Source organism: Malus sylvestris, chromosome 2 (assembly GCF_916048215.2).
Source record: "Malus sylvestris chromosome 2, drMalSylv7.2, whole genome shotgun sequence".
Taxonomy (NCBI): Eukaryota; Viridiplantae; Streptophyta; class Magnoliopsida; order Rosales; family Rosaceae; genus Malus; species Malus sylvestris.
In genome coordinates, this window is record NC_062261.1 from 34,429,191 (window position 1) to 34,450,972 (window position 21,782).

Below are 21,782 nucleotides of genomic sequence, written 5' to 3' on the forward strand. Positions count from 1 at the left end.
TATGTGGCAATTTGCTCTTTTACATCTTATTGTTTCTTATTTATTTGTAATTTTTTTAGTTTGAATTTTTTCTTTTAAATTAAATTGTTTTATTTTAGAATCCTTATTATTAGTGAGGGGTATTTTGGGGATATTAAAAGCTTCACCATTTTGGTGTGCTCCTTTTATATATAGAAGATATTAGAGTTATTTTGGGAGCAATAATGGATGGGAAAAAACATTTTATGGCTCGTTTGTGAGTACTTTTAAAATGATTGAAAACACTTTTAGTGAAAACATTTTTGAAACCAATCCTTAGTAAAAATGTAAGTGGATCCTAAAAAAGCATTTTATGTTCTTCATACAAAAAGCACATATCTAGTGCTTCTTTCAAAAGTACTTAAAGTATTTTTGAAACCCAAAATCAATTTCATTAAAAAACACTTTCAATCATTTTAAAAAAACTTTCAAACGAACTGTTAATTTTTTAAGTTGGTGAAATTATAATATGAGTAAAAAAATAAGACATTGAAGTGGGTGGAGCACCACTTAAATTATTATTGAACATGCAAGGAGGAGAGAATAAGTAATTGAGAAGGAATAAAAAGAAAGGAAGATATGCATGCACATCGAAATATCGAATGTTGTTCTAGAGGAATAGAAAAGAACATAATATAATATTAGAGAATAAGAGATTTGCTTTGCCTTTGCCTTTGTGTGATCCATCAACATCATCATTTACTAATCATCTAAATAAAGGACAAGTGTCACCTTTAAACCCACCAGGCATGATCTTTTCATATGGGTTCATGGATTTATGGGTCAAGCTTTTGACCTCCTCTCTCTCGCCTCAAGTCTCTGAAACCGTGGGAAACGTTATGAGGTTTATTAATTCAAAGTCCATTTTGAGAAATTTACATGATACGATTATACTGTTAGTATAATATTTTATATCAATTACATATTATTATGTGAATAAAATTTTATATATAATATCTTATTAGTAACATGGTAGGTTGAGATAACAATATACCCGTATCATATTAGTTATTCTCCATATAATTAAAACCATTTAAAAAACATTTTCTAAATGAAAATTGTTAATTTCATTTTGTTTGTAATTAACTTACAAATTGAATTACCTTGGTTTTCAATGACAACGAGCTACACGTATAGATAAGTCGCTCAGCTACAAATGCGTTCATTCGAACATCTAAGAATAGGCACCAATGATTGTCTATCTACTAGCCGTCATCAGATTGATTCCAACAACGTCCAATAGATAGGCGCTTAGGTAAACAAAACACAATGAAACCGTGAGACTTTAAAATCTAAACAAATTAGTTGTGGTAAAATGCAAGGTCAATTTATGGTTGGAATCGATAATTGACGTTTGGTCTTAAGGTAATCATGTGGGGTAAGAAATAATTGACATTAAACAGAAAGTTCGGTTTCTAGAATTGTGACAAAAAAATAATTACATGAAAAAGGAAGGGTACCATTGCAAAAGCAGCTGTAAACCGAATGGAGGTAAAAGCTAAAAAAGAAAAAAATAACGTGGTAAATTTGAAATAAAAAAAAAAGTAAAACAAAAACTAAAATTAGTAGGGGGTATTTGGGGTTAGTCCGATCGAGACACTAAAAATGGCAGACATTTTTCCACCATCATTGCTTACTTTCTTCGTCCAACTGTTTGGTCCGGTAGCGGTTCTCGGAGCCAAATCCGGAATCAAAAACCAGAGTGTTGAATCCTTTGTTCAAACTCAACCAAGCAAGAAAAGAAAACGAGGAGAAAAAAGGAAAAAGAAAAAAACACCGGAAACAGAGAAAAAGCCAGTCGTTGGAACCAACCAAACCTTTTTGCTTTCCCATCAATCAAATAGTTTGATTTTCTTTTTCCTGGGTTTTTAATTTTTATTTTTCCAAATTCTGAATTACCCACTGCACAAAAACCCACAAAAAACAAAACCCAGATTTGGTTTTTTGGTTTTTTTGTTTGTTGTTCTGTATTTTGATTTCCTCCATTGTTTACTCTTCTGGGTTTGTTCCAGAAATGGTTGCTTTCCACTGCTTCTGAAGCACATACATTGTCTGTATAGAGAGAGAGAGAGAGAGCGAGAGAGGAGTGAGAGGGGTTTTTGATCTGGGGATTGGTGAGCCTGAGCCAAGAGGAATGTGAGGAAGGTGAAGAGAGAGGTAGCTAAGCAGAGGGAGGTTTCAGCGAGATAATGAGCAAAGAGTTCAGATTCATTTTAAAGGCCTGGGAAGCAACTCTGCGCAAAACACACACTGGTGGAAAGAAAAGGGCCAACCCTTTATTCACAACAATGTCCGTAGCCCCTGCAGATCATGAGCCTGGTGAAATCTATCAGGACGAGAAGGTCCTCGCCAATGGTGACTTCTACACCGGCCAGTGGGTCGACAACTACGCGCACGGCCAAGGGAAGTACCTGTGGACCGATGGGTGTATGTACCTTGGCGAATGGCAGAAGGGTAGGACGTCGGGTAAAGGAAAATTTAGTTGGCCTTCTGGTGCCACTTATGAAGGGGAATTCAAGAACGGATATATGGATGGCAAAGGAACTTACATGGGTTCTTGTGGAGATACCTATAGAGGATCGTGGGTTATGAATTTGAAATATGGTCAGGGGGCTAAGAGCTTTGTCAATGGGGATTATTACGAGGGTGAATGGCGCCGCGGGCTGCAGGACGGGCAGGGGCGGTATCAATGGAAAAATGGGAGCCATTATATCGGCCAATGGAAGCATGGAATGATTCATGGGAATGGGATCATGATTTGGAGCAATGGGAATCGGTATGACGGGTCTTGGGAAGAAGGTTTGCCTAAAGGAAATGGCACGTTTCGGTGGGCTGATGGGAGCTTCTATGTGGGAGTTTGGAGTAAGGATTCGAAAGAGCAGAATGGGACTTACTACCCAGCAGGGTCCTCGGGTGGTAATGTGGATTGGGATCCTCAGGAGGTGTTTGCAGTGGACTTGAATGATTGCAAGGTGTGCCCGCAGGAAACTATTCCGATATACCCTTCACAGAAGACGATGAGTTGGCCTGGATTTGAAGGGGAGTTCTTGAACAAGCAGCCTATTTATAAAAACGGGAACGAAGGGAATGTGAGGCCTAGGAGAACTTCCGATGCGAGGGTGAGTAATTATAGTAGGTCATCTAATGGAGATTGCATGTTTGATGGAGTTGATAGGAGCTCAAGAGAGGGAAGTGCAGGATTTGAGTTGGAAGGTTCGGTTGCGAAAGGGATTAGACATCAGCATTTCAAAGTTCAGCCAATGAAGAAACAAGGGGTGACAATAGCTAAAGGGCATAAGAACTATGAGCTTATGCTTAATCTGCAGTTGGGAATCAGGTATACATGATCTGTTGTTTTCTGCTCCTCATTCGCACCTGTTTTTGTTTTGTCTCGTCTTTTTGCTTTTTGTCTGTCTTGGTACACTTTATGTTCTTCCCCTGCTTTTGATTCTTAATCTTTTCTCCCGCAAGTAATGAGATAAAATGAGTTGCCGGAGAAGCCTGTGCTGTAAATTCAAGTACATTGGAATCAATGCATGAATGACAGAATATTTCTTTATATCGTTCAGAAGTAGATGCATCAGATGTGTTTTTGAATCGTTTGGTTGCTTCGCATCAATCATTATTCTATGGAAAGATTCATTCTTCCCCATGCAGGTTCATGTTTCATGATATGTGATTCGCTTTACTGTTCTAAAAGTATCTTGGAGCATTTCTCCGAAAATGGGGAAAATAGTTTTATTTTACTAACTGCTTAAATCATTTGGTCTACTTATAAGATTGTGAGACCAGAGTGGCAGAAAAGAGAAACAAGACAAACAGTAGATTATGTTATAGTGTTACTCTTGAAATTTGAAATTATTATAGAAATCTTTCTTCCATGTAACTGATTTCTTATAGCACAGGCATTCTGTTGGAAGGCCTGCTCCAACTACATCTCTTGACCTGAAGAGTTCAGCATTCGATCCCAAGGAGAAAGTATGGACAAAATTTCCCCCAGAAGGATCCAAGTATACTCCACCCCACCAGTCATGCGACTTCAAATGGAAGGATTACTGTCCTGTGGTTTTCCGGTAAGACCTACAAAAGTTTCTTTTGGTTAGTTGTGTGGTAAAGCAATTGTTGGATTTTGTTTCGTACAATAAGGAACAGCTGTCTTTGGAAGAGTTTGATATTTAACTCATAGTCTCCTATACCTTTTAGAATCAGAGTCACTGAATCTGCCTCGCTCTTCTTGTATGATACAAACATTTCCTTATTTTACATTCAAAACTCTTGGTTACTTTGTGATGGAAACATACATGGGTAACTGAATTGTTCTATTTATCTCTCAGGACTCTCAGGAAATTGTTCAAGGTAGATCCAGCAGATTACATGATATCAATATGTGGAAATGACGCTCTTCGAGAGCTCTCATCCCCTGGAAAGAGTGGAAGCTTCTTTTATTTGACAAATGATGACCGGTACATGATAAAGACAATGAAGAAGGCAGAAGTAAAAGTAAGTTTTATCTTCTTTTCTTTTCCCCTTTCCTTCCTGCTTCCTGCTCCGTTTGGATGTAGATATGTAGTCTCACTGCTCTCCTCAGATTACATTGAGTCCATTATGTTGCAACCGCTACTATTTTTAATAATCATGACATCTATCCAAATTAATACTGTGACTGAATTCTGATTTAATCCATTTATTCTCTGCACTAAATAATGTGCTGATCTCAACTTGGGCATCACAGGTGCTTCTAAGAATGCTTCGAGCTTACTATAATCATGTTAGATCCTTTGAGAATACTCTGGTCACCAAATTTTACGGCCTTCATTGTGTAAAGTTAACGGGGACTGCCCAAAAGAAGGTAATGTTGTTGGCCAGTGAACCCTTAGAATTTCTGAACTTCTGAAATAATGAACTTTATACTTGGCAAAAAAAAATAATAATAATAATGAACTTTATAAATTTCCATTTTCCAGGTGAGATTTGTCATTATGGGGAATCTATTTTGCTCCGAGTTTGCAATTCACAGGCGGTTTGATTTAAAAGGCTCTTCCCATGGCCGCACAACTGATAAACCTGAGTCGGAAATTGATGCTACAACAACTCTTAAAGATCTCGATCTTAATTATATATTTAGGTTGCAGAAGGTTTGGTTTCAAGAGTTCTGCAGGTATATTTTTATCTCTCTGTCTATCCATCTGTCTGTCACCCTTTTAGTTTAGGATATCAAAGATTATGAGAACGCTCACTTTCATTCATAATCTTGTGTTATGTTTTGTGAGAATAGCTAGGGAGAGTGGTCATCATTAGTCATTAGACTGATGTAATATAACTCCGATGTCAATTTTCTCTTAGTGACTGCTTAATGGGAGGAACTTAATGAGAGAAAAATAGTTCGTCGGTCAAATTGGTACAAATGTGGATTATACTTACCCATGCTATCATCTACAATCATGGATATTGAATATTAGTTCCTTGGTGGAGCTGCTAAAGCTGGAACTTTAGAACTCTTCTGAAGTATCGGTTATTATCAAAACTCAAAAGTAACTAATGCCTGATTTTAGGAATAAGAAATGGTTGGTTGAGTTGGTGGAGCGTATGCTTTTCGGAAAAAAGAAATGGATTACACTTGATTGATATGTGCATACATGAGAATGTTTCGGTACATTAGAAGTTATATATGGAATATTTCAGCAGTATTGTGTTACTTTAGTTTCTCTTTGTGAGTTGAAGTGTACCTCAATGCAGGCAAGTGGACAGAGATTGCGACTTTCTTGAACAGGAAAGAATAATGGACTACAGTCTCTTGATTGGTCTTCACTTCCGAGAAGCTTCATGCACAGAAAAACCCAAAACTCCAGACCGAACCTCTGGAGCTCGTACTCCAACTGGTTATTTCTAGACCTTTCTTAAATTATTCATACATCTCATAATTCAAAGGAAAGCCTTTCTGAATGCATGAATTATGTTCCGACCTTGCAGGAAATAGCGACCCTGACAATGGTACCCCACGCCTTTCTAAAGTTGACATGGAACGGCTTCTTTCTGACCCGAACAGGTAGAAATGAATCCATTAACGTTGTGCCAAAATAATCATCCTTCAAAGAGCTCCCCGGTAATTATCATTATTTGATTTCGGGATTGCATTGTTTCAGGTGGTCTTCTATTAGGTTAGGTAGTAATATGCCAGCATGGGCTGAAAGGACAGTGAGAAGAAATGATTGTGAGGCTCAGTTGGTTGGAGACCCAACCGGAGAGTTGTACGATGTCATTCTGTTTTTTGGTATAATTGACATACTACAGGACTATGATATCAGCAAAAAGCTCGAGCATGCATACAAATCATTCCAATATGACCCGACCTCAATCTCTGCTGTTGATCCGAAGCAATACTCAAGACGCTTTCGTGCTTTCATCTTCAGAGTTTTTGTAGAAGACACATGATGGTGTAGTTTGACCACTAAATTTTAACTCGAAGCTTGGCAGTCATCCCTGTATAGTCATCGGTCTGTAGCGGAAATGACAATGCTTTGAAAACTAGCAGAAGCATCGGTTACATGGTCATTTGCGCTTGAAAAGTGGCTGCCATGGGGAGCACGCTTCGGCATATTGTTACTGCATTATTCCCCAGTGTCGTAATCTCTTTTAATTTATAGTCACAGATATATGATATGTTCTGGTTAGGGATTAAAGTTGTAAACCAGAGTTACTAGAAGCCTTTTGGAATTGTAAATGATAAAGTAAACCAAAAGGGGTGTGTAATTACAGTGGACATGACGTGATTCGTTCTGTATAAAAATTTGTTACTCTTCCCAGGTGAGGTTGTCTCTGGGATTTCAACTTTGAATGACAAACGTACAGGAGATGACGGATAGTTGATGATGCCTTTACAATTGGATGAACTATCTTTGTATTTTGTTTCTTCTACCTTTAAATTATTTTGGGATGTGATTCGTCGTAGCAAGAACAGATCATGATCTTCATCTATAGTCCTGCAGGTCCGAGATTCACTAGCCTGCCAGTGCAAACCAGTAAAAAAGAAAAACTATATTCGATAATTTTTTAAAAGTCTCGAGGGTAAATTTGCAAGTTCATTGCAAACCTTTCGCAGGTGGTTTGATTCTAAAGTCTCTTCCCTGACTGTACTACCAATATGCCTGAGTAAAAAATTGATGTAAACAACTCTTTCAACAGTTCCATAGGTATATGTTCTTAAGTACAGAAAGTTCTCTTTCGTTTATGATACAGTGTTATAACTGCGAATGAATAGCTGGAGAGGGTGGCCATCCCAACTCATAATATTGATACATATTATGCAGCATCTCTATATCATCTCTCGTAATGACGATGATGAGGGCGCAGAATTTGATGAGAAGATATATCCTTTTGTCAAAATTGAGTACATGTGCGAAAACTTTGATCTTCGATTATGCACAATCGAGCAAGCACTCTGTCTTTAAGAAGCCGCTAAAGCACATTCTGCAGAATTTAGCAGCTTCTGCTGTTGAAACTCAAAAGTAACTAGAGTTGGATTTTAGGAACGAGGAAGCTTTTATTAACTACATTGTAAAAGATGAAGAATTGGTACAAAGGAAGATGAAGATGATAGAGAGAAAGACCAGAAAGATTGTATTGATTAAAATGGAGAAAATATATACAAAAGAACTTAAGGAAATGATAGCTATACAATCCCTTATATAGCCATATAACCTAATTACAATAATACCCTTCTAACTATACTAACCAATCTTATCCCTTTGACAACCTACCAACACATTTCAACTAACTATATTCTTCATTACTAAGTAACCATGTCATCACTAATGACTATGGTTAATACAACCCCCCTAATGACTAATGACTAATGACTATAGTAATGAAGAATATAGTTAGTTGAAATGTGTTGGTAGGTTGTCATAAGGATGAGATTGGTTAGTATAGTTAGAAGGGTATTATTGTAATTAGGTTATATGACTATATAAGGAATTGTATAGCTATCATTTCCTTAAGTTCTTTTGTATACATTTTCTCCATTTTAATCAATACAATCTTTCTGGTTTTTCTCTCTATCATCTTCATCTTCCTTTGTACCAATTCTTCATCTTTTACAATGTAGTTAATATGGTATCAGAGCCACCAAGGCTCACGCCATGGATCTTGGTGGTCGATTCTTCTTCTATCTTTCTTCATTACTTTCTTTCATTTTTGTGTATTTGATCGTTTATGCTTCCGTATTCATAGTTTTTTACTTTTGGTCTCTGGATTTTCCTCTCTTCTTCCTTCACCTTCAGAATACCCACCTTCAGCACGTCGTTCTTCATCTCTGCCTTGATACTGTCAGTCTTGAACATCTTCTCCGACGTTGTCTTCTTTCCCGCCTTCTCCCTCAAGGTGCACGCGATTGATGAAATCACTCTCTTGAGCAAGAAATCGACCTCTGTCGCAGCTTCCATGGCAGATTATGGCCGCGCCGATGAAGCTGAAGATTCTAATCCCTCTGAAACCATTTGCTGCAAATTTCGTAGACGAATCGGTTTGTCGCCAGACGGGTCTTCAGCGACAGAGCAATCACCTCCGTATCTGGATCTGGCATTCCTGATTTAGGATGTTGTCAGTTTCAAGATCATGCCGAGGAAGACGAAGGACCAGAACGTGAGCTTGGCAAGCGAGCCGTGCCAGCGGAGGTGGTATTCCAAGATATGACGACGTTTGGGTTATGTTCAGTTGCTCTTGCTCGACTCGATCGTCTCGGAATTTCTCTTCTACGTTGCTAATTGGAAAGTGGAATCTTGGATTCTGTCAGATGTGTTCTTGGCTCTGCAGCTTCTCTGTTTGAGTATGGCCGACGATGGAGTCTCCAAGCTTCCTATTGTAAGTCCAACTATCGGAGAATTGCTGGTGATGTCAATCAGTGCAGACCGGTCTTCTTGTTGCTTCCCATTTCTTGGTCTTGATTTCGACGTCGATAAATGGATTTCTTATGATTCTTGTTAGCTGCAGTCAAGGTGTTTGACAAATTGCCCAGCTCAGAATTTTCACGAGAAGGATTTGCAGATTTTGGTTGTTGTATTTCTTTGTTTCTTCAATTCTGCACATAAGGTGTTTGTGTTTCTGATGATCTGGTGAAGACTTCCGCTGGTTTGGGTGTTTGGTGATCTGAAACAGCGTTGTGTGGGTGTTTGGAGATTTGGTGGTGCGATTTTGGTAAATCAGGTGAATTCTTTTACTGGTTTTGTTTAATGCTTATTTCTTGAAGATGTGGTATTTGATGTACTTTCGATATTTAATTGAAGTGAAGATGTGGTCTTGATGTGTTGATCTCTGCAAAGTATTAGTTTTCTGTATATTTCCTGCGAGTTTCATTCTCTAAGGCTTGTCGATTTAAAGAAGAAAATGTCATTCTTTCTATGAATCTTGGAGTTTCATTCTCCTAAGTTGCAGTATGATTTGGAGTTTCATTCTCCTAAGTTGCAGTATGATTTGTGTTCATGGAGTGTTAGTCTCCTTATTTGGTATTTTTAGTAGAATTGTGAGATTTGTGTTGTGCTTTGGAGTGTCATTCTCCTTGGCTGATTTGGTTTCTTGGAGTGTCATTCTCCTCGGTAGATTTAGTTTCTTGGAGTGTCATTCTCCATGGTAGTTTAGTTTCTTGGGAGTGTCATTCTCCTTGGTAGATTTAGTTTCTTGGCAGTGTCAACTATGGATTCTCAGTTCACAGTCGAAAATTTGTTGGGTATGTTCAGACCAAGACCACGAAGCACAGCTCTTTCTCCCGCAACCATCATGTACTTTGGAACATCCTGTGCCATCACAGAACCACCACCAATAAATGAGAAATAGCCAACATGGCAGAATTGATGAACGACAACAGCCCCTGCAGTGTGAGCATAATCTTCCACCACAACATGGCCTGCCAACAATGTATTATATGATGTTGTTTCCGATCTTGCAATTGTGGGCAATATGACAAGATCCCATGATAAGATTGTTATTCCCAATAGTTGTTATATCACTCTACTTCGAAGATCGGTGGATCGAAGTATAGTTTCTTGCATTATACAAGAGCCGTTGCAGGAGTGATTGACAAAGAAGAAGAAGTTGGGTGTGGAGAGAAGAAGAGTTTTCTTGTGGCGCAATTTTCAAGGGGAAATGCGGTAATTGGCACCCGTTGGTATTCATTTGTTTGGGGTTTTCTGCAGTGTTCTTAAAGCATTGCAAACATCTTGGTCTTGCAATTCCAGATCAGTTTCAGCGTTCTAGCTCATTCAACCTTCACTTGGCTACACCAAGTTCAGTTTGAGGGGGGAGTATTAACCATAGTCATTAGTGATGACATGGTTACTTAGTAATGAACAATATAGTTAGTTGAAATGTGTTGGTAGGTTGTCATAAGGATAAGATTGGTTAGTATAGTTAGAAGGGTATTATTGTAATTAGGTTATATGGCTATATAAGGGATTGTATAGCTATCATTTCCTTAAGTTCTTTTGTATACATTTTCTCCAGTTTAATCAATACAATCTTTCTGGTTTTTCTCTCTATCATCTTCATCTTCCTTTATACCAATTCTTCATCTTTTACAATGTAGTTAATAGCTTTAAGTTGCTCATCCATGTCATAAGTTGAATGTGACTCAGGTAACAATGAATCCATCAACATTGTACCGAATATTCATCTTTTGAGAAATCCTGGTAAAACCTGAGCTACATTAATCAGTTTCTTTGATTTCTTACTGCATTCTTTCAGATGGGCTGAAAGGACAACGAGAAGAAGTGGGTACGAAGTTGAATTGTTAGCATGCTACAGAGTACAGATGAATGATTTCAGCAGAAAACTCGAGCATTCGTACAAAGTATTTGAATATGATCCATCTTCAACCTATGTTGTTTGACGAAACCAATACTTGCGAAGCTTTCGTACTTTGATGTTTGAAGTTTTTCGTCTGAGGTGGAAATAACAATGCTTACTAACAGGAAGCCTTTCTGGTCATTATTTTCTTCCCATTTCTTTCATGATGTATAAAATTTGTGCTCTCTTTGGTGTGGACCGTGGTGTCTCTGCGGGTGGAAGCACAACGTCTCTAACCTCATGGTAATGCAAGGTACATTGGTAACAAGGTAGAGAGGCTAAAGATACTATAAATTGCAATACAAAGCGTTATATTCCCCTCACTTGAGGCTAGACCTAGCCAAGCACGTGGAAGAAAATTGGACCAATTATGTATCTTGACATAAAGCTTAATATATTATCGATATGGAGAAATTGTTGTGTATGATCGTTCATGTCATGTTACTTGACCGCTTGTATTATGCACTTACCCATTTTGATGGAACCAAATGCAGAGATCTCACTTATGTGAGTTTTGGATGAACATATGACATGACAACATATACTCATGTCTAAAAATTCCTCCACAATATTCGACAATAGTAAGATGTTATTCAAAACTACAAGAATCAAGATTGTGTAGAAAGAGAAACATAAATTATCCATCGGTATATTTGGGTGAGGAACTTTTTGAATTCCAAGGAATTTAGGTGAAGTGAGGAAAATTGAATACACAAAAATTAAAAAGAGAAATTAGAAATGCGTCACATGAATATTACAAAGCATGAGAGAGATTCACAAATGATTACTTGAAATAAGCTAGTTACTTGTCTCTCTTACGTACTTTTGTTATGCTCATATAGCGCAATTTATAATCAATTTCACCTGAATTTTTGTCCTCTATTTCATTTTTATTTTGCTTAAATCCCTTTAAGTTTGAAAATTCCTCGGCCAAATGTATCCAAGTTTACCATTTAATTATGGAAGTTTTAACAAAACACTCCTGGTTTTGTTCACTTTTAACGTTAAGAACATTTTTACTCTAAAAAATCACCCTTGATACTATTCACTTACAATAATTTTTTTGTCATTTTGGTTAAAACTTAAAATTTTCAATCTTTTTTCATTAGTTTTTCTTTTAATTAATCCAACTTCGGAGAGTAGGATTCCAAATTTTGATATATATTTTTAATTTTTTTTTGGTAAATGGATTTCAAATTTGCTTTTGGGTCCAATATCGACCAATCGAGAATTGGTCTAATGCGCTTCTGCCCTTTTCCCCCAAAAGCTAAAACCCTTGATCTTTTGAAGCATGAAATTCAATTCTTTGCATTTGGCAGTTTCTTTGCCTTGATTTGTAACTATAAAGAATGAATAAAGAGTTCCTTTTCTGCAAAAAAAATTCTGTCGCCATGGATAGCAGTACTGAAAATTCTGTCGCCATGGATAGCAGTACTGAGGTGGAGATTTGCCGTCTGCTGAAAAGATAGTAAGAAAACTTATCCAAGCTCATATTGTTTATCTATATCCTTTCGAAATTCTAGGGTTTTAATTTCTCCAATTGGAATTGTTCATCGTCAACATTCAACATGATTCAACTCCACAATTTGAAGACCCTCCGATTGGTTAATTCTCTATTTTCTTGTGCATTTGCATCCAAACCTAAAAGATTTGTTCTTGCTGATCCAAAACCCTCAAAACTTTGTCTTCCAAATCAGTTGCTTTGCAGACCCATCACCTCAGAAATCTCAGAAACCCACCAGGATTTCAAAGTCAATTACCTCATAAACACATGTGGGTTGTCCCCAGAAGGTGCAATTTCAGTATCCAAAAGGGTGACGCTGGAATCTCCAAAAAAGGCAGAATCTGTTTTGGCCCTTTTCAGAAACCATGGATTATCTCAAACCCAGATATCAAAGGTCGTTAGGGCACGTCCGAAGATTCTTTCCGCCGATCCGGAGAAAACCCTTTTGCCAAAGCTTGAGTTTTTCAGTTCTCTCGGGGTTTCGAGGGTGGACCTTGCAAAAACTCTGGCTTATAATCCACATCTTCTGGTAATCAGTTTGGCAAACAGGATTGTGCCCACTTATGATTTCCTTAGGAGTATCCTTTCAGAGAAAAATGTTGTTGCTCTTTTCAAGCGCTACTCGCGGATTTTCATGGAAAGTCAATTCAAGAATGTGATACCAAATATTGAGCTTTTGAGAGAATCAGGTATGGGGCCACGAGGTATCTCCTTAGTGCTTACATATTGCACTCCCGTTTTGATGGTGCGTCCTGAACAACTTGGTCAGCTTGTGGCTGAGGTTAAGGAAATGGGATTCAATCTGGAAAAAACGACTTCAGTGAATGCACTGCGTGCACTGTGTGGTAAGAATAAGTTGGTATGGAATAGAAGTCGCGAAGCTTTGAAAGGGTGGGGTTGGTCTGATGATGATATTCTCTCTGCGGTCAAGAAGAATCCGCAGTGTATGATTGTGTCTGAGCAGAAGCTAATGCAAGCAATGGATCTTTTAGTGAACAAGATGGGATGGTCCTCAGAAATGATTGCCAAATACCCGGTGGTCCTCAGTTTGAGTTTGGAGAGGAGACTTATCCCGAGGTGTTCGGTAGTTAAAGTTTTGTTGTTGAAAGGTTTGATTGATGACAACTTGAATTTGGGTTCAGTGCTGAAACCTACGGATAAGCAGTTCTTGGAGATGTTTGTGAAGAGATATCTTGGCAAAGTACCTCGATTGTTGAGTGTGTATCAAGGAAAGGTGGATATCCAGGATGCATGATCTTGGTACGCGGAATTTTCCTTCAAGTAAGGTTTAATTTGTATTCAACATCTTACTAAAATTTTGCTGGAAATAAATTCATTTTGGCCTCGCTGTTTTGATTTAGATTTATACATGCCTTCTTCGTAGTGTCATCAATCTCTTTCTGTTTTTTGTCCCTGATTTTGGTTAGCCTTGAAAGTTGATTGTGTAGAATGTGCACATATCTTGCTTTTAATAGGGTTCAATGTTGTCTGTTTTGAGTGAGGAGTGGAGAGAAACTAATTTTTGTTCACTTCCCAAATTATATGATAGAACGGCTGTCACTCCTTTATCCCATGCTCTGTTACTAATAGGAACTCCTGACAAAGTGTACGGCTGCTTTGTAATCATTTTCTCCTGTTATTCTTAATGACGATGCGATATCTGCACTGCTTGTAGAACTGAGATCTTCAGAGTTCAGGTGGCAAAAAACCCAGTTCTGGTGGGGATGTAATGGATTGTGTTTTGGGAATTTTAACCTTTGGGGTGAATCTATTTATAAGGCCTATGGAGATTTTCTGATCTCAAGAGATTGGAAAGAGACTTCCTACTAACAACAATTCCCAGTTTACATTAAAAACTACCCCGATCCTTTTACCTAAAGCTATCAACACGGAGAGCGCTATAAAAGGTCGTACTCAGTGCACAAGGCTCCCGCTTTACGCAGGGTCTGGGAGAGGTGAATGTCGGCTAGCCTTACCCCCATTTATGGAGAGGCTGCTCCCAAGTCTCGAACCCGAAACCTACCGCTCATGGGCGAAGGCACTTGCCATCGCACCAAGTGATTGCCGGTTATAGTAGCCGGTATCTGCGCACCTCTGGAATCTGGACTGTGTACCTTCTGTATTTGTACTTAATTTTAGCTCAACTAAGGCAGTTGGTTTCTGCAATATGTGTGGAACCAACTATCCAAACAAGTAGCATGCCAACAAGTAAGCAACAAAGGTAAACGCATAAGGAGGGAAGCAGTGTAACAGTGTCTAGTAATTTTTGATGTAATACTGTTGATAATGTTATTACTAAATAGTTTTGCAGAGAAATATTGACTTGCATTTATACCTTTTTCTTGAACAATCATGGTGGTGATGAGGGTTTGATCGGGGGTGAAGGTGGTGACTACATTTTCTATACAAGCGATTGTCGACAGTGAATTAATTTAAACTACGGGAAGAGCAGACTATTCCAGCCAACTTGGCTAAGCTAAGGTCTACATATATTGTTGATTATTAGATTGAATAAATCAAAGGAGAATTAAAAGACGAAAAGTAAACATGGGTGTGCGTAAGAAGAAACTAGATGTATGAAATCATATTATTACGTGTACATATTAGATGTCTTAATTTTGTAATTTTGTACTTCTAAAATTTTCGATGTATTTTTCAAGGCAAAGGGCCGAATAATTCACGTCCATATTTTGTTTCATAAGAATATATTTACATCAAGGGGGTGGATACTTTAGAGAAGCAATACAATATGCCGGTCATAATAAAATGGTATGGAAATCATCTTCCACTAGAGGCAAATTTAAGACCTTTTACTTACAAATAAAAATAAATACCACTAAACTGGTGGTGCTAAGTGACAATATTCGCCCATATTTTTAAAGTATTATACATCTACGAGACTCGTTTGGTACGTCGGGCATTATTGATTGTTTCAGTCAGACATACTAATTTGTACATCTGATGGTAATGACTAATTAATTGGCATACAGACTATATTATCAAACATTTGGTGCTATCTCAGATGAAGAGGTCGGACTATTTAAATTTTTAATTACTTGTTGAGCGGCATAAAATAGGTAGGAGCAGATTAGTTTCTTCGATTCTTATTCAATTAGATAGCACCAACACTTGATTCGTACTAAATAGTATATCCGGCGGTTTGGTAAGCTAAACCCTATAATACTAACTATCCATCTTAAGCACGAGAGATTTTTTAGTGTGCGGAGAACACTGCACATCAAGTCAAGTATAATAATAAAATGCGTAAATCTTAGTTTACTACTGTCAAATTTCGTGATTTTCAACATTTGATATATGAAGTTTTTTTCGTCCCAGAGTCATACCTAAAATGTTAATTTTGGGACAGTCTCATACATCCGTTAGTCTGTCTGTTAAGTCTCTTATTAACTGATGACGTGACACCCATGTGAACAATGACTGGACATCACGTGTCATTAAAGGGTCCAAGTGGAAATTTAAAATTCAAAAAAAATAAACCCACCCGTCTTCTACCTCCCCCCAACCCTCCATTCTCTCATCTGCAACCCGTACCCTCCCTTCTCTCCTCTGCAACCCCCACCCATCCTCCCTCCTTTCTCTCCTCTACAACACGCACCACCTTCCCTTATCTCCTCTGATCCATAGCCTGCCTCAGCTCCCTCAGCCACCACCGTAACCACCGCAGCGACATCAACAGCAAAACCACCATTAGCAGGATAAACTGCCTAGTTGCAGCCAAAGCGCCAACAACAACAAGACGAAGGGGTTGTTCAAGTCCAAGCCCATAACCCCCGCCGACATAGTTTGGTAGACCCGAGATCTCCTTGTCTATGCTCAGTGCGCTCCCGATTCTCGTGAAAGCAAACGCGAGGAAAAAGTACATATTTTCCTTCCATTGTTGATTCTGTCAATCAAAATCAATTCAATTCGATCCAATTGAAATTTTGATCAGATTCTTCCTTGCTTCTATATTCTATTATCTTAAAACATTGGGAAAATTGGGATCAATGGTGTTTTCGATGAGCAAACTTGTTAGTAGACCCCTTCTTAACCTATACATTTTTATAAATATTTACCTAGCATGCATGGCCTATTTCATGATTTGAATATGATTATATTATGCCTTCATAGATTTCTATATTTATGATTTAAGAAAAATTAAGAATTATTTAAATTACTTTTACGAAGGTTATTACTTATCGAACTACATTCCATTAAAGGTGATGAATTATGGATTTACATATATGAATTTTTTGGCTTTCGGTTATGATTTATATTATGGATTCATGAGATGACACTTTGAGTTTGGTGAGCTCTGGTTTTGATATGAGATTTTGAGACATGTTTTTAGTACTTATCTAGTGGGTTACCATACGGCACATCCGCACACCACGGGTATAGATGTCTATGGCCATAGGATACAGATGATGGAGAAGTGAGATATGATATATTATATACCCCTACCTTCACTAGCCACGGTTAGTGTCGGTGTGGATGTTATGCTATTTGATTCAGCTTTACCTACGGGTGATGGACATGTTATTCAACTTCACCTTTGGGTGATGGACAGGTTATACAGCTTCACCTTCGGGTGATGGACATGTACTGCCTTCGTGCGACTATGATACCTCTAGTTGAGTACTTCACATATATGATTTACAGATGTTTATAAATGTTTTTCACGGCATGCTAGGGTTTTCATAAAACCTACTATATAGTATTATATATGTTTTCAAAACAGGGGGTTAGTATGTTCTAAAATAAACTAGTTTTTGTATTACTAGTATTATTGTTATAAACTTTGGTCCACTCACCTTTTCTGTTTTCGCACCCCCTCAGGAGTTAGATTCGAAGCACACGATCCTGGCGTCAGGACATTCCCACTTAGGCATCTTTAAGCCTCTTCTGTGTGAATCTCATTCCTTGGTTCGTACCTTTCTATAGTAGTTCTTTCACATTATTCTTACTTAGTTGTATGCTTTGAACACGATTTTGCTTTGGTTTAATCTGTTTTAATTACCTATTTTAGTCATATGCGTATTTAAAATGGCTTCGTCACCCTCGGGTGTCGCCCAGCACGTGCTTACCCTGATATTTGTGGATATCGGGGTTGGGGCGTGTCACAGGTGGTTTTTTTTTTTTTTAAATTTTTAATTTCTATGTGGACCCTTAATGACACGTGGCGCCTAGTTATTGTTCACATGGGCACCACATCATCAGTTAATGAGAAACTTAACAGCCAGACTAACGAATGTATGAGACTGTTCCAAAATTAACACTTTAGGTATGACTATGGGACGAAAAAAACTTCATGTACCAAATGTTGAAAACCACGAAACTTGAGGGTAGTAAACTGAGATTTACCCTAATAAAATTGGTTGGAATCTTAAAAATAAAATTTCAACCAATTATATTATGACAGTGAATCCATCAACATTGTTCCGAATTTTCATCTTTTGAGAAATCCTTGTAAAACCTTTGCTACATTAATCAGTTTCTTTGATTTCTTATTACATTCTTTCAGATGGGCTGAAAGGACGAAGAGAAGAAGTGGGTGCGAAGTTGAGTTGTTGGCATGCTACAGAGTACAGATGAATGATTTCAGTTCAGCAGAAAACTCAAGTATTCGTACAAAGTATTCGAAAATGATCCATCTTCAACCTATGTTGTTTGACGAAACCAATACTTGCGAAGTTTTCGTACTTTGATGCTCGAAGTTTTTTCGTTTGAAGTGGAAATGACAATGCTTACTAGCAGGAAGCCTTTCTGGTCGTTATTTTCTTCCCATTTCTTTCATGGTGTATAAAATTTGTGCTCTCTTTGGTGTGGACCGTGGTGCCTCTGCGGGTGGAAGCACAACGTCTCTAACCACATGGTAATGCAAGGTACATTGGCAATAAGGTGGAGAGGCCAAAGATACTATAAATTGCAATACAAGGCATTATATTCCCCTCACTTGTGGCTATACTTAGCCAAGCACGTGGAAGAGAATGGGATTAAATATTTATCTTGACATAAAGTTTAATATACTCTCGATATGGAGAAATTCTTGTGTATGATCGTTCGTGTCACGTTACTTGACCGCTTGCATTAGGCATTTACTCATTTTGATGGGACCAAATGCAAAGATCTCTCTTACGTGAGTTTTGGACGAACGTATGACATGACAGCATGTACTCATGCCGAAAAACTCCTCAATATTGAACAAGGGTAAGTTGTTATTCAATATACCTTAATATATCTTTTAGTTATTCAATTTGAAAACTACAAGAAACGAGATTGTGCAGAAAGAGAAACTTAATCATTTACTTATCTCTCTTACACATCTTTGTTATGCTCTTGTAGTACGTTTCTAATTCATTTCGCCTAAATTTTTGTCGTCTATTTCATTTTTATTTTGCTTAACTCTCTTTAAATTTAAAATTTTCTAAAGCCTTCCAAGGTAAAGTTTTTATTGAGGCTCAGTTATTTGCATCTCATCCTCCATTTTTATACATATTCATTCAATCATATCAATAAATATCATACTTTTGCTAAAATAAAATAAAAACTCCTAAGCCAAATGTACCCAAGTTTACCATTTAATTAATCCAACGGCTAAAACTTGATAGGGTGGGGATTTCAATTTTTTTGTTTTTTTCTTTTGGGAAATGAATTTCAAATTGGTTTTTGGGTCCGATAACGGCAAATCAAAAATTGGTCCAATGCGGTTCTTCCCTTTTCCCCCAAAAACTAAAACCCTCGACCTTTTGAAGCATGAAATTTAAATCTCTGCTTTGGGCTGTAATTTCTTTGCCTTGATTTGTAACTACGAAGAATGAATCAAGAGTTCCTTTTCTGCAGAAATTTTCCTATCGCCATGGATAGCAGTACTGAGGTGGAGATTTGCCGTCTGCTGAAGTAAGAAAACTTATCCAAGCTCCTATGGTTTGTCTATATCCCTTCGAAATTCTAGGTTTTAATTTCTCCAACTGAAATTGTTCATCGTCAACCTTCAACATGATGCAACTCTACAATTTGAAGACCCTCCGATTGGTTGGTTCAGTATTTTCTTGTGCATTTGCATCCAAACCTAAAAGATTTGTTCTTGCTGATCCAAAACCCTCAAAACTTTGTCTTCCAAATCAGTTGCTTTGCAGACCCTTCACCTCAGAAATCTCAGAAACCCACCAGGATTTCGAAGTCAATTACCTCATAAACACATGTGGGTTGTCCCCAGAAGGTGCAATTTCAGTATCCAAAAGGGTGAAGCTGGAATCTCCAAAAAAGGCAGATTCTGTTTTGGCCCTTTTCAGAAACCATGGACTATCTCAAACCCAGATATCAAAGGTCCTTAGGTCACGTCCGCAGATTCTTTCCGCCAATCTGGAGAAAATCCTTTTGCCAAAGCTTGAGTTTTTCAGTTCTCTCGGGGTTTCGAGGGTGGACCTTGCAAAAACTCTGGCTTATAATCCACATCTTCTGGCAATCAGTTTGGCAAACAGGATTATGCCCACTTATGATTTCCTTAGGAGTATCCTTTCAGAGAAAAATGTCGTTGCTCTTTTCAAGCGCTACTCAAGGATTTTCAAGGAAACTCGATTCAAGAATGTGATACCAAATATTGAGCTTTTGAGAGAATCAGGTATGAGGCCACGAGGTATCTCCTTAGTGCTAACATATTGCACTCCCGTTTTGATGGTGCGTCCTGAACAACTTGGTCAACTTGTGGCTGAGGTTAAGGAAATGGGATTCAATCTGGAAAAAACGACTTCAGTGAATGCACTGCGTGCACTGTGTGGTAAGAATAAGTTGGTATGGAATAGATGTCGTGAAGCTTTGAAAAGGTGGGGTTGGTCTGATGACGATATTCTCTCCGCGTTCAAGAAGAATCCGCAGTGTATGATTGTGTCTGAGCAGAAGCTAATGCAAGCAATGGATCTTTTAGCGAACAAGATGGGATGGTCCTCAAAAATGATTGCCAAATACCCGGTGGTACTCAGTTTGAGTTTGGAGAGGAGACTTATCCCGAGGTGTTCGGTAGTTAAAGTTTTGTTGTCGAAAGGTTTGATGAATGACAACTTGAATTTGGGTTCGGTGCTGAAACCTACGGATAAGCAGTTCTTGGAGATGTTTGTGAAGAGATATCTTGGCGAAGTACCTCGATTGTTGAGTGTGTATCAAGGAAAGGTGGATATCCAGGATGCATGATCTTAGTACGTTGAATTTGTCCTTCAAGTAAGGTTTAATTTGTATTCAACGTCTTACTAAAATTTTGTAGGAAGCAAATTCATGGCCTCGCTGTTTTGAGTTAGATCAATAAATGCTTTCTTCGTAGTGTTGTCAATCTCTTTCTGTTTGTTGTCCCTGATTTTGGTTAGCCTCGAAAGTTGATTGTGTCGATGTGCAGATGTCTTGCTTTTATCAGGGTGCAATGTTGTCTGTTTTGGGTGAGGAGTGGAGAAACTGATTTTTGTCCATTTTCCAAATTATATGATAGAATGGCTGTCACTCCTTTATCCCCTGCTCCGTTACTAATAGGAACTCCTGACAATGTGTACGGCTGCTTTGTAATCATTTTCTCCTGTTATTCTTAATGGCGACGCGATATCTGCAATGCTTGTAGAACTGGGATCTGCAGAGTTCAGGTGGCAAAAAACCCAGTTCTGGTGGGGATGTAATGGATGGTGTTTTTGGAACTTTAATCTTTGGGTGAATCTATTTACAAGGCCCACGGAGTTTTTCTGATCTCAGGGAATTTGGAAAGAGATTGACTGCCTACTAACAAGAAGTCCCAGTTTTCCTTAAAAAATACCCCTTTTTACCTAAAGCTATCAACACGGAGAGCGTTACAGCCGGAAAAGGGACTGCCGGGTATTTGCGCACGTCTGGAGTCTGGACCGTGTGCCTTCTGTATTTGTACATAATTTTAGCTTACCGAAGGTAGTTGGTTTCTGCAGTGTCTGTTTGAACCAATTATCCAAGCAATTAGTATGCCAACAAGCAAGCAACCAAGGTAAACGCTTAAGGAGGGATGCAGTGTAACAGTGTTTAGTAATTTTTATGTAATGATGTTGAAAATGTTTTTACTAATTAGTTTTGCAGAGAAATATTGACTTGCATTTGTACCTTTTTCCCTAACAATCATGGCGGTGAATGGTGATGAGGGTTTGATCTGGGGGTGAAGGTGGTGACTCCATTTCTATACAAGCGATTGTCGACAGTAAATTAATTTAAACCACGGGAATGAGTATTTGAACTTGAATGCAGAGGAGGGAGCAGACTATTCTAGCCAACTTGACTAAGCTAAAACTTACATATATTGTTGGTTATTAGATTGAATAAATTAAGAGAGAATCAAAAGACAAAAAGTAAACTTGGGTGTGCGTAAGTGACAATATACACCCATATTTTTAACGGACTATACCAGTCTACGAGTCTCGTT

General features: G+C 38.0%; 2 protein-coding genes and 2 long non-coding RNA genes across 18 annotated transcripts; all 4 read left to right on the forward strand.

Annotated features, from left to right (window-relative positions):
* The first annotated feature begins 1,621 nt into the window (after positions 1-1,621).
* On the forward strand, positions 1,622-6,880 carry LOC126587489 (phosphatidylinositol 4-phosphate 5-kinase 6-like). The gene is made up of 8 exons (XM_050252572.1): positions 1,622-3,355; positions 3,924-4,091; positions 4,353-4,518; positions 4,751-4,867; positions 4,983-5,176; positions 5,755-5,897; positions 5,989-6,064; positions 6,162-6,880. The coding sequence occupies exons 1-8, from the start codon at positions 2,208-2,210 to the stop codon at positions 6,448-6,450; spliced, it is 2,301 nt and encodes a 766-aa protein (XP_050108529.1). The 5' UTR covers positions 1,622-2,207; the 3' UTR covers positions 6,451-6,880.
* Positions 6,881-7,877: 997 nt separating this feature from the next.
* On the forward strand, positions 7,878-10,547 carry LOC126587606 (uncharacterized). Its single transcript, XR_007611131.1, has 2 exons — positions 7,878-7,916; positions 10,389-10,547. It is a non-coding gene; the product is annotated as an uncharacterized LOC126587606 (long non-coding RNA).
* Positions 10,548-12,025: 1,478 nt separating this feature from the next.
* Positions 12,026-21,447, forward strand: LOC126587508 (transcription termination factor MTERF6, chloroplastic/mitochondrial-like). 13 transcript variants are annotated; one of them, XR_007611109.1, is made up of 3 exons: positions 12,051-13,639; positions 13,908-14,265; positions 21,193-21,447. XR_007611109.1 is itself a non-coding variant. In XM_050252646.1 (2 exons), exons 1-2 carry the CDS (start codon positions 12,423-12,425, stop codon positions 20,546-20,548), a joined length of 1,191 nt encoding a protein of 396 aa, XP_050108603.1. In that variant the 5' UTR covers positions 12,026-12,422; the 3' UTR covers positions 20,549-20,684. The 13 variants fall into 13 exon arrangements, 7 of the variants coding, with proteins under 7 accessions (XP_050108603.1, XP_050108595.1, XP_050108586.1 ...); XR_007611110.1 differs by having other exon boundaries at positions 13,949-14,265; XR_007611108.1 differs by having other exon boundaries at positions 14,034-14,265.
* LOC126587593 (uncharacterized) lies at positions 15,839-18,414 on the forward strand. 3 transcript variants are annotated; one of them, XR_007611128.1, is made up of 3 exons: positions 15,839-16,389; positions 17,198-17,284; positions 17,883-18,414. It is a non-coding gene; the product is annotated as an uncharacterized LOC126587593 (long non-coding RNA). The 3 variants fall into 3 exon arrangements; XR_007611126.1 differs by having other exon boundaries at positions 15,840-16,235; XR_007611127.1 differs by having other exon boundaries at positions 15,841-16,165.
* Positions 21,448-21,782: the final 335 nt, after the last annotated feature.